Genomic DNA, 13,043 nt, shown 5'->3' with positions numbered 1-13,043 from the left:
AAGAGGAGGAGGGGAGGAGGAAGAGGAGGAGAGGAGGAGGAGGAAGAGAAGAAGAAGAAGAGAAGGAGGAGGAGGAGGGAGAGGAGGAGGAGGAGCAAGAGGGTGAAGAAGAAATAATTACAATGTATATATGAGGGTAGCTCTCTCTTGAAAGACTTTGTCTCTTGCTTGGGCCCCAAGCCTTCAGATTCCCTCCTTCAGACTCTGACTCTGACTCTCTCTCTCTTACACACGCACACACACAGAGTACCCCGGTGGGGAGCCTTCCCCCCCCCCCAAGAGCCCATGGGTAGCAGAAGGACCCGGAGTGTTGAAATTTTTATGAATGAACTTTGCCAGATGATTTCTCTCCCTCTGCGTGTGTGTGTATGTGTGTGCATGCGTGTGCAAGCTAATAAATCTGTGAATGAAGCTGAGAATAGCCTCAATTGACTGCTGGTTCCCCCCCCCCTTCCCGGGGATGCTTGGTTTTTAGCCAATCAGGCAATAGCTTGATGACTCATGTGCCATAAATATACTAAACTAGTAGCAGGGGGAAATCAAGCTAGAGTAGAGGGTTGGGTTGCTGGGGGGGGGGGGGTAAGAGGTGGAAGGAATTTATGCTGTGACATTTGATGAAAGGGTTAAAAAGAAGAGCTTAGATCGTCCGGGAAGCAGCAGGGTTAACAGATCTATTGCTCTTGGTCAAACCGAAGGGCTACAAATAAAGATGCGTTGTTTCAGGGATATTAGAATGTACAGTACAGAAACAGGTACTGTGGGAAGCTGGGATGCTTTTTTTCTTCTTTGAAACCTCACTCCCTCTTTCTCTCCTTCCCTTTCTCCCTCCTTTTCTCCCTTCACTCCTGTCTTTGCCCCTTCCTTCCCCTTTCTCATGCCTCCTCTCTCTCTTTTTCCCTCCCTCCCTTCCTCCTCCCCCCCCCCCAATTATTGGTTCTATTCTCTGTCTGGTTCAGCTTCCTGAACCTATCCAATGTATTCTGAAGTCATCATAACAACCACAAGAGGTTTAGTACACAGAAAGCCAGAGCCAAGCTGGGCAAAGGAAATACGGAAAACAGCTAATAAATAATCAATCAACAAATAAATAAATAATCCTGGGGTCAGGAGAAGAAAATTAGTTTCAGGTTGCCCTTTCTCAGTGGGCCAAGGCTCTGATATGCAAAAGTGTCCACCCATTCATTCAAAACTTACACAACCAGGGGAACACCTTGAATCTGGGTAGCCTTGAATGTGCCCTCACCAATGACTCAGAGATCGGGTAGAATATTCTCCAGCCTGTGAGTTTGGTGTGTGTCTCTGCCTTCTACGATGGTCAGGGGAAAGTACATATTCAACCTGAAAACAGTGTTTCAGAAGGCTCAGAGGCTGAGCCATTCCCAATGAAGCTGTGTGTACCGAGCAGTTCGGCGAGACAGAAGCAGCCGACTGACTCAGTGTTCCTCTCCATAAAATGGGTATGATCCTTAGAAATAATGATCGGTGGGGCTGTTCCTCTAGACTGGGTTGTGTGGACAGAAGGCTTCATGTTTGAGCCTCCGGGGACTTCAAGGTGACAGGTGTTACATAGATCACTTACTGACTTGTGGCCAGGAAAAAGTAGCAGGTCTGGGTTGGAATGGAACAGCAGGACACCACACCAGCCCCCTGACTGTCACCACAGTCACTCTACCAGAGAGTGCCGGAACGCAACCCCTTGTCCACGTTCACTTAGCATTCATTCTTCCTCTCTTGTCCTCTCTGGAGATCAGACCTAGAAAATTTACCCGAAATACCTCAGAAATAAAAACATGAATAATAGATAAGAAAAAAATCATCTTTGTCATTAAAGCATCGATGTCCCATTAAACCCCTCTCCTGGCTGCCCTTGGCAAAGAGTTCTGCCCAGATCTCAACGGGGAGTCTCCCTTGCTTTGAGACATTCCTTCCTCTGTCCATCTACTTTAGGGACAGCCTTGGCCTGCTGGGTACAATGGGCAGATTCATATTTGAGGATGGGACTGGGCCTGATTCAAATCCTCTGCCAGGCTCAGCCAAGGGTTTCTGGGAGGCTCAGGAGAGAAGAGCATCTGGCAGACATGTCTGCCCAGCTGTCTTAGAGATGGAGGAACGGGGAAGTGGAGGGTGAGGGGAAATGGAGGCAGAATAAATCAGAAATACCTCTGGGGGATTAAGGGGTAGGATGGGGGCGATTGCTACTTTGGAAGAAAGCAAAACAGGGACTTAATCTACACCACCACCAGCTCTTCCCCCCTCCCCCCCCCGTCCCGCCTCTCCCCCACCACTACTGAAGCCAGATCTTTCTCTGAGTAGGATTATCTAAGAGCCCCTCAGGAAGGAAGGGAACCATAGGGTAATGGCTGAGAACAGAAGAGAAGACATCGTCCAGACAATATTTATAGGAAGATCTTCTTGGCAGGGTAGGAATGAAAGGAAAATTGTCCTCCACCCTGTCAGGATTAAACAGGAAAAGGAGAGGCCTACCAATGGATTCATGCACGGGACAGGAAATGGTAGAAATGTGATTACCACTCGCTTCATAGTAGCTCAAAGCTTCCACAGCACCTTTTATTCTGGAGGAAGATCATGCAGCAAGCCACTGCTGCTGTCCTGTCTGCAGATGAGCCTCCCAGGTGGCTGCCCGCTGTGATCTGCTGGCTGAGCCAGGTATCAGCCTCCCTGGGTCTTCTTTCTAGGGGAAGACTCCTCCAATGCAGATAGCAGGTTAGCAGTTAGAAACTCCTTTGCCAGCAGGGCACCAGTGGCTTACACCTGTAATCCTAGCTACTCGGGAGGGTGAGATCTGAGGATCCTGGTTCAAAGCTAGTGTGGGTAGGAAAATCTGTGAGATTCTTGTTTGTTTTTTTTTTTGTTTGTTTGTTTTTGGGTCCGGTTGTGGGGACTGAACTCTGGGCCTGGGTGCTGTCCCTCAGCTCTTCAGCTCAAGGCTAGCACTCTACCGCTTGAGCCACAGTGCCACTTCTGGCTTTTTTCTTATGTGGTGCTGAGGAATCAAACCCAGGGCCTCAGGCATGTAAGGCAAGTGCTCTACCACTGAGCCACCTTCCCAGCCCATTCTGTGAAATTCTTATCTCCAATTAACCACCAGAAAGCCAGAAGTGGTGCTGTGGCTTAAAGTGGTAGAGCACTAGCCTTCAGTGAGAAAGCTCAGGGACAGCGCCTAGGCCCTGAGTTCAAGCCTCATGATTAAAAAAAAAAGAAGAAGAAGAAGAAAAAGAAAACCTTCAGTCTACAGCCACCTTACTGATAGAGACAGCTGCATATTTCTTCACAAAAAGACAGCTTTTCGGAGCTGTTCCTGTCATTGTTTCTCCAAATAACCACACTTCCACTTTTGGGTTTAATTTGGGGGAGGGGGGGGTTGGTTAATTAGAGATAAGAATTGTTCAGATTTATCAGCAAGATGGCTTTGAACCTTGATCCTCGGGTCTCAGCCTCCTGAGCAGCTAAGATTACAGGTGTAAACCATTGGATCTGGAGAGGAAAGAAAAGCTTAAATTTCTTTTTTGGTCAGTCGTGGGGCTTGAACTCTGGGCCTGGGCACTGTACCCTGAACTCTTCAACTCAAGGCAAGCATTCTACTATTTGTGCCACAACTCCACTTCCAGTTATTTGAGTGATTAATTGAAAGATATGAGTCTCATGGATTTCCTGCCCAGGCTGGCTTTGAACCGTGATCCTCAGATCTCAGCCTTCTGTGTAGCTGGGTTTACAGGCATGAGCCACCAGTGCCCAGCAAAAGGTTGAATTTTTAAGCACCATTCTACAATGAATAAATAAATGAAGGCAGGGCCATTTCTCCCGGATTTATCAGGAACCCTGGAAGGAATGTGGTGTTCTGCCTCTTGAGTCAAATGTTTTTCCATGCCTTCCCACCAACTCTTCAGCCTTGACAACTGTTACTGACCCCAACTAACTGTCCCAGAACCAAGATTGCACAAGAAAACAGGTTATTTTAGTATCTGTGCCTGAAGTGCTGCACCTGACAGGGTTGAAGACTTAGACAACCCTGCCAATGAAAAAGTAGATGAACTGTTTCTGGCTTGGTTCAACTAATATGTAAATCTAAGAAAGCACAGTGGCTTAAATACTGGTAGCTCACACCTGTAATCCAGCTACTCAGGAGGCTGAGATCTGAGGATCCCAATTTGAAGCCAATCTGGACAGAAAAACCCAGTAGATGCTTATCTCCCACTGACCACCAAAAAAACCCAAAAAAACAGAAATGGAGGTCATAGCTCAAGTGGTAGAGGGCCAGCCTTTAGTGAAAAAAGCTGCGTGAGAGCTAGAGACCTCGTATTCAAGTCACAGCACTGGCACTAAAGTACACAAATAAAAATAAAATTTATTCCCCAGGAAGTGGAACATCCAGAGCTAGACTCAGCTCTTGGTCTGCTCTATATTTATTCCCTTGCACAGTCCAAAATGGCTAATGGAGCTCCAGCCATTGCAATTGCACTGTACATAGCAAATGGAATCAAAGGATAAAGCATGGAATGCCTTATCTCTTTAGGGAAACATCTGAACGCCCCATACAATGTTTCCACTTATATCTCATTAGTCAGGACTGAGTCCCATGTCTGTACCTAGCTGGAAGAGAAGATGGAATCTTCTCCATCAGAGAATAAAGACGTCCTTTGTCTGGGTGCATGGCTACTGCACATTAAAGCCTACTTCTGTTCCAGGAGAAGGAGAAGAGGAGAAAGAAGAGGAGAATGCATATTGTGTGTACACAATAGTAATCTCCACTGTGTTTCTATTTTCAGGAGATCTTCTATTTAGGTGGAATCGAAAGCTAGGTTAGGATAAAAATGTCCTTGTTCAATGTGGCCCAATTTCCCCTTTTATCTCTGTGCACACGCACACACACACACACACACACACACACACACACACACAGTTGAAAACTGGTCTATGGGAAAACAGGTATTGTCCCAACAGGAACTTATCACTGCCTACCCAAAATGGAACTGATGTAATCTCTGGGGCTTCTACTGTCCAGCAGCAAGAATGGCAGGCAATGTACCCTGGCTGCTGCCAACCCCTGGAGTCAGGAATATCTCATAAGAAGGAATGCTGCCAGGCTCACGCCTGTAATCGTAACTACTCAGGTGGACATTTTGAGGACTGAGGTTTGAAGCCAGTCTAGGGCAGAAGAGTCTGCAAATTCTTCTCTAAAATAACCAGCAAAAGGCCTGACAGGAGGCATGGTTCAAGTGGTAGAACACCAGCTAAGCAAGTGTGAGGCTCTGTCCTGAGTTCAAACCCTAGTGCGGGGAAAAAAAAATCCCAAATATTTCTTTTCTTTATTTTGGCCGGTCATGGGGCTTGAACTCTGGGCCTGGGCGCTGTCCCTGTGCTCTTCAGCTCAAGGCGAGCACTCTACTGCTTGAGCCACAGCACCACTTTTGGTTTTCTGGTGATTTATTGGAGATAAGAGTCTCACAGGCTTTCCTGCCCAGGCTGGCTTTGAACCATGATCCTCAGATCTCGGCCTCCTTAGTAGCTAGGATTATAGGCGTGAGCCACCGGCGCCTGGCTCCAAATATTTCTTTGAGATTAAGTGACTACGTATGTTTCACAAGATTGTGGCAAGATTACAAACACATTTTAACCTTCACAATGACAATCATCATCATCTTAATGTTTATGAACCTATGAACTTTAACAATAAGACTATTTCTTCCAAATCAGGTGATATGTATTTTTCTTTCCTTTGGCTTAGTATCAGCTGTTCCCTCCTCCCTCCCATCACAGCCCTTGAGTTGTTTAGTTCATTTTCATCAATGTCCAGTACAGGTGGAGTGAGTGGATGTTAGAGAAGCAGTCAGAGACAATTTCAAGAGATTTGTGATTCATCAGCAGGACCACAATTCTAATGTGAATTGGCCAGTGGGAAAAAAGGCAAGGTCGGAGACCTATAAAGAATAAAACTGGAGTGATAGACTGGTCAAGCCATTGTCCTAATGGGAGAATCTGAATAGTGACTCATTTTCCTCATATCTTCTGTCTTGAGTATGGGTGTGATTGATGGCTGGAGTTTTGGCAGCCATATTGTAACAAGGTGAGAAGGAAAGACCAGATCCAACCAATGATTTGACACCAATGAATCCAAGAACTAAAACCAGTAAACAGCTGAGATGTACTTTCCTGTGAGAAAAAGAAATCTATAACTAAGTTAAGCAGCTCAAGCTGCAATTAGCCATCCTCTTTGTTACTTTTGAGTGTATGCTTTTGTGCTAGTATTAGGGCTTGAACTTGGGACCTCACACTCTTGCTTGGCTTTTTTTTTTTTCAAAGTTGGTGCTCTTCTACTAAGCCACAGCTCTGCTTCTGGCTTTTTGGTGGTAAATTGGATACTAGGTAAGTACTCTACCACTAAGCCACCTTCCCAGCCCCACAGCATTACTATCTTAATACCAAATGCAATTGCAAGAACAGGCCTCTGACATAAGCCAGGCCTCTAAGGCATGAGAGAGAAGTCTAGTTATGAGAGGTAATTACAGAAACTAATAGGGAAAGTCCAAATATAGTCAGGACAGCCCCAAGTTCAAATCTAGATGCTCTCTGTAGGAAAGGCAGATTAAAGGCTCCAGAGTGGTCCACACCCTAATCCCAGGAACATCACAAAAGGAGCCGCAGATGTGATTCTGATTACACACCTTGAAATGAGGGAATTATGTAAATGGTCCAAAATAGAATCACAGGAGTTTTTCAAAGCAGTGTTCACTTCCTAGCTGTTTTAAGAGCTAGGAGAGTTGAGACTGAAACAATAAAGTAGGAGGACTTGGCCATGAGAAGATTTACCGGCTATAACCTGCCTAGAGAACAGAGAGAGACAAGATTCCAGGAAACCAAGAAGAGCCCTCAGTTCATAACCAGCCATGGAGGAGGCAGCTGTAAGGAACTGAATACTGTTAGCAACTAGATCTTTCCCTGGAACCTCCAGCGAGCAAAACAGCCCTGCCAACACTTGGTTTCAGCTTGATGAGACTACCTGTAAGACTTCTGCTGCAATCGATACGGTAGTAAAGTGATACAGTTGTGTTGTTCAAGCTAAGTCAGTAGTAATTAGCTACGGTGCCAACAGAACACAGAACAGATTTTAGCACCAGGAACTGGATGCTGTAAAATGGAGAGTGGCTTTGAAATCGGGTAACAGGTAATGTCTGGGAATTCTGATGATGATGATGATGATGATGATGATGCCTAGAGTTCCTTGAGTGGACTATTGGTATAGAAATGTGGACTTTAAAGGTTCTATCCAGTGAGACACTTTTGCAATTCTAGCTATGTCTATAATCTTAACTATTTAGGAAGCTGAGATCTAAGGATCTTTGTTTGAAACTAATGGGGAGGAAAGTCTAAGAGACTCTTCGCTCCAGTGAACCCCACAAAAAACCTGGAAGTGAATTTGTGGAGGGGAAGGGAAAAACAAATCGTTTAAATAGGGATACAGGTGGACCCATCGCAGCAATGAGACGTACAAGTCCTATGTCGAAAACAAACTTTACAACTTTGATGGGGATGGGTGGAGGATGGGATGGGAAGGGGAATCAATGCTTGATAAGAAATGTACTCATTATCTTGCCCATGTAATTGTAACCCCTCTGTACAGTATTTTCACAATTTAAACAAAAAAACAACAACCTGGAAGTGGAGCTATGGCTCAGGTAGTAGAGTGCTAGCCTTGACCATAAAAGCTAAGGGACAGGCCCTGAGTTGAATCTCCAGTAGTGGGACACACACACACACACACACACACACACACACAATATTGCACATGCAGTTTCTACCTTTTTTTTGCATATAGCAAAACTCCCATTTTCCCCATGTAACTACAGATCTGTTATTATACTATTACAGCATATTGCACAAATATCTGTGATTGAACAAATGGTGAAATGGTAGACCTTTAGACACTCTCTCTCTCTCTCTCTCTCTCACACACACACACACACACACACACTCCTTGTAGCTATATCTTACCATACAAATAGCTAATTAATTGCAGGCTCTAGATAAAAGGTGTGTGAGCGTCCATTATACCACTCTTTCCACTTTCCTCCATCCTTACAATTTTTGTACGGTAAGATTTTAATTTAGAAGAAGAAAGAACGAAAGAAGGAAAGGGAAAAAGGAAGGGAAGAAAGGGAGACAGACAGCCAAAGAAAGAAAAATACTCTTGCACAGATCCCTTAAGCAAGAGGACCCGCGCGGCTGGGTGAGGCTCTCCACAGCGCACCCTGCCGGCGGCACGCGGAACTGCAGCGCCGGCTCTCAGCTGTGCGTAGTCTTGACCAGGACCGTGACCTTGACCGTGACCTTGGCTTTCTCTCAAGAAGCCCAGGCCCAAGGGTAGGGAGAGCACAGTTCTGGGCTTTCGCACGGCCTCCCTGGAAAAGAGCCTCGGAGTACCCGGCTGCCAGGCGCGCAGCATCAAAGCGGCAGGCGCCGGGAGAAGAAAAGGGCCAGTGTGCGTTCGTGCAACTCCAAAGCTCTTCTTCAGGCCCAGAGACGCTCGGGGAGGGGCAGCGGGTGCTCAGGCTGCGCCCGAACAGTGTGGGCAGTCAGGCCACAGGTCCCCTGCTAGGACAAAAGGGCCTCAGTGCTGCCCAGAAGCAGGCCCCAGGGCCTGGGGGAAGCATAAAGAAAAGCTGTGTCTCTCCAGCTCTCAAGTTCACCTTTGTCTTTAGAATGCAAGTCAAAGGAAGGTTACAGAGGAGCCTGAAGGCTCTCCTCCTCCTCAGGGGTCTGGTGGGTAAGAAGAGCCAAGTTCTTTCCCCAAGATGCTGGGAATTCAGATAAAAATAGAAATATGCTTGCCTGCTAGCTGAGAGTCATTTAAGTCCAATGGTACACCCTCTGGCCAAGCCTTCCTGGAGGAAGAGAAGCAGGTAGAAATGGCTGGAAGGCCTCCCTTCACCCCTCCAAGACACACACACACACACACACACACACACACACACACACACACACACACACACACACACACACACACACACACACACACACACACACACACACACACACACACACACACACACACACACACACACCCTAATACCTGCACTAACATGCAGAATCACACACCTGAGTTTCATTCAAGCTTTGCAATTTCCTGTGTATGTCTTTGGACAGCTTTTTAACTTCCTTCAGCCAATTGTCTGCTTTCCAAAACTAGCGTGTGATATCTGCCTTATTAAATGGGAAAGAAGAAACATGAAAAATGCCTAGCCCCACGAGTAAGCTTTCAAATACTTGTTCATGATTTCACAAACTGGATTGTTCCTAATATTGTTCAAATGGGTTTGAGGTCTAAGAGTACTACAACATATTTATGAACATATAATGAATATTTTTTAAATTTTACTTTGTCTAAATTCTTAGTTCTTTCAAAACTTTTTTCTCTTTATTGGTAAGGGGGCTTGCATTCAGGGCCAGAGTGCTGTCCCTTAGCTTTTTTGCTCAAAGCTAGTGCTCTACCACTTGAGCCAAAGCTCTCTACTTCAGGCTTTTTGGTCGTTAATTGAAGATAAGAGTCTCACAGACTTTACTACCTAGGCTGGCTTCAAACCAACATCCTTAGATCTCAGCCTCCTGAGTAGTTAAGATTATAGACAGGAGACTCCGACATCTGGCAGTCCTTTTCATCTTTTACCAGGATGTATTCAAGCATTAATTTACAAAATAAATAAAAGAACCAAGTGAAGGAAAGACACCAGAAGGAAGAAAGCAGCAGTGACTAGAATATAAAGTATTTGACAGAAGGACAAATAAACTGGCTAGTAGACTGCCAATTTAATTCTGAGCTTGAAAGCCAACCTTACAAAGAGGGGAACACAATCATTTTTCACATTAAAAAACTGACAGGGGCCAGGCGCCAGTGGCTCACACCTGTAATCCTAGATACTCAGGAGGCTGAGATCTGAGGATCATGGTTCAAAGCCAGCTTGGGCAGCAAAGTCCGTGAGACTCTAATCTCCAATTAACCATAAGAAAACCAGAAGTGGCGCTGTGGCTCAAGAAGTAGAGAGCTAGCCTTGAGCTGAAGAGCTGAGGGACAGCGCCCAGGCCCAGAGTTCAAGCCCCACGACCAACTGGAAAACAAAACAAAACAAAAAACTGACAACAGCCTGAATGAAAAAAGGCACCTAAGTTAGTCATGAGTGAAAGATTTGAGCCAAGAAAGGAACTGACAAAGAGATAAGGGGATTTAAAAAGTAAACAGCTTCTCAGGATTGTTTCATATTTGGAAAAGTCTTTTTTGGGGAGAAGTGTGTGTGTGTGTGTGTGTGTGTGTGTGTGTGTGCACGGGCCAGTATTGGGACTTGAACTTAGGACCTAGCCATTGTCCCTTGAGCTTTTTATTCTTTCTTCTTCTCTTTTTTTTTTTTTGTCGGTAGTGGGCCTGGGCGCTGTCTCTGTACTCTTCAGCTCAAGGTGGGCGATCTACTGCTTGAACCACAGCACCACTTCTGGTTTTCTAGTGGGTTATTGGAGATAAGAGTCTCAAGGACTTTCCTGCCCGGGCTGGCTTTGAACTGTGATCCTCAGATCTCAGCCCTTGACTTAACCAGTCAAGCCACTGCTCCACTTGTAGCTTTTTGCTAGTTAATTGGAGATCAGGAGTCTCATAGACTTTCCAGCCCAGGCTGGCTTTGAATCCTGATCCTCAGCTGTCAGTCTCCTGAGTAGCTAGGATTCTGTGGCATGAGCCACCAGTGTACTGCAATGTATTTGGAAAGTTTTTCTTCACATCAACATTGCCCTTCTTCTAACAGCATAGCGAGTCAAACCAAACTGCTTTTCATGCTGTTCTGTAAGGCGACGTGACACCCAGGTGCAGCTCACGGTGGGCCTTTCCCATCGGCTCACCTAAATACTGCCTGACCACCACCATGGCATGCCTCTCAGGCGTGTCTGTACAACCACCCAATCTTACCTCATGATTGCTTCATTTACTCTCCAACGCTCTGTGACTTCATGAATGCCCATCACTAGAAGATGAAGGAAACATGTGTCTATATCTGAACACTTACTCCATGGACAATAAAAAAATAACAACGACTTCAAAGTAGCACTGTGGTTCAAAGCGGCAGAGTGCTGTCCTTGAGCATAAAAGCTCAGGGACAGTGCTCAGGCCTTGAGTTTAAGCCCCACGCCCCTCCAAACAACAACAACAACCCAAACAAAAAAACAAAACAAGAACTCTTGAGGCAACTGGATGGAGACATAAAGATTTAAAGAACTTGATTACCGGGCTGGGAAGTTGACTCAGTGGTAGAGTGCTTGTCTCGCATAAACGAGGCTCTGGGTTCAATTCCTCAGCACCTCATAAGCAGAAAAAAGCCAGAAGTGGCGCTGTGGCTCAAGTGGTAGGGTGCTAGCCTTGAGCTGAAGTGCTGAGGGACAGCGCCCAGGCCCAGAGTTCAGCCCCCACGACCGACAACAAACAAACAAACTTGATTGCCACATATATGACACTATCTAATAGGCCATTAAAAAAAGGCTGATAAGAACCGAAGGACCCAAGGTGCCTAAGTCCTGAAGTCACTGAAGCAGTGACAGGCACATCTTGTTTTATTGATTCACTTGCTTGTGATTTGCCCAAAGTTAAAGTTTGTACAAATCGAAAGACTTGCACTGAGCAAGTCTACTGATACCATCTTCACAACAGCACACACTCATCTGGTGTACTGTGTTTCCTTTGGGTAAGTTTTCCAGTATTTCAATCTTGTTCATTTCATTACTTGTGTTATAGAGAACAGCGTGAAAAGCGATTTGGTATGACTCAGGGTGCTATTAGAGGAAGAGCAGTGTTAATGTGAAAAACTTTCCAAATATATTGCAGGACACGGGTGGCTCATGCCTGTAATCCTACCTACTCAGGAGACTGATATCTGAGGATCAGGGTTCAAAGCCAGCCTGGGCAGAAAAGTATGAGACTCATTATCGCCAATTAACTAGCAAAAACCACAAGTGGAGCAGTAGCTTAACTGGTAAAGTACCTTACATGAAGCCCCGAGTTTAGATCTTCTCAGTGGATAAATTTTCTTTTCTTAATGCATTTTTTTCTTTTTTTCTAAATGTCTGAAGTAGCTTCATTGTTATGAATGGCTTTGCTCAGATTTCATGGAAATTGCTAGCCATTTAGGTAAATTGCTACAAAAATCACACAGATATAAAAAATTGTTCTCAGACACTGGTACTGAAAGAGAGTTAGCTTAGTATTTCCATGGACTGGGGATTGACTAGGGCCACTGTAACTGGCAGTGGTGAGGTTGGCCCCCTATGTAGGTGTAGAGCTTTTGTGAGAATAGTTGTCTGTTTAGAGGTTTGCTACCATGAAAAGCCAGGTAAAGAAGTATCCAAAGGACTAAAACAGACTTGGGTAGACCTGAGGCATCATGGTCAAGCTTATCCAATTTCTATTCTGCACAAGGGATGCTGTCACTTTAAATACTGTGCCCTTGTTGCTAAGGAAACCAAGTGAAGTGGGTTGCAGACACAATTTCCCATCTTTCTGTGATGCAGGTGAAAGCACTTGCCCTAGCTAAGGAGTAGATGGAAGAATTATAGGCGGACCCCAGGTTTCTCTGCTGGACAGGAAGTTTAGACCAGCGAAGGTGAAGGGAGACAGCTTCTAGTTTGTGTAAAGGCAAAAATGTGTGGTTCTTTGCTGTGGAAAAGACAGTAATTACTTGAATTTATGAAGGTGGGGAAGGAGCCTGGCTTTTATTTCTGCCTACTACTAATTTTCTTCGTCTATGTACTGAAAGTGAACTAGTGCAGATTTTGGGAAGCCACTAGGGAAACAATTGTGTTCTTGCTACCCAAATGCATGATGATTCAGTATTTCCAGTATAAAAAACTCTACACCAGGGGCTGGGAAGGTGGCTCAGTGGTAGAGTGCTTGCCTTGTATGCCTGAGGCCCTGGGTTCGATTCCTCAGCACCACATAAGCAAAAAGAAAAAAGCCAGAAGTGGCACTGTGGCTCAAGAGGGAGAGCGCTAGCCTT

At 45.4% G+C, this 13,043-nt stretch overlaps 1 protein-coding gene across 1 annotated transcript in view; it reads right to left on the bottom strand.

Moving 5' to 3' along the window:
- The window catches only part of Shc4 (SHC (Src homology 2 domain containing) family, member 4), an 88,545-nt gene that overhangs the window by 71,418 nt on the left and 4,084 nt on the right, over nucleotides 1-13,043 (bottom strand). The window contains exons 3-4 of the mRNA XM_013009964.1: nucleotides 11,688-11,823; nucleotides 10,967-11,021 (exon numbers count right to left, since the gene is read on the bottom strand). Coding sequence (XP_012865418.1) covers nucleotides 10,967-11,021; nucleotides 11,688-11,823 — 191 coding nt within the window. The remainder of the gene's footprint in view (nucleotides 1-10,966; nucleotides 11,022-11,687; nucleotides 11,824-13,043) is intronic.

Source organism: Dipodomys ordii, unplaced genomic scaffold (assembly GCF_000151885.1).
Source record: "Dipodomys ordii isolate 6190 unplaced genomic scaffold, Dord_2.0 Scaffold11, whole genome shotgun sequence".
Taxonomy (NCBI): Eukaryota; Metazoa; Chordata; class Mammalia; order Rodentia; family Heteromyidae; genus Dipodomys; species Dipodomys ordii.
The sequence above is the reverse complement of the archived record's forward strand: the minus strand, read 5'-3'. Positions and strand labels throughout refer to the sequence as shown.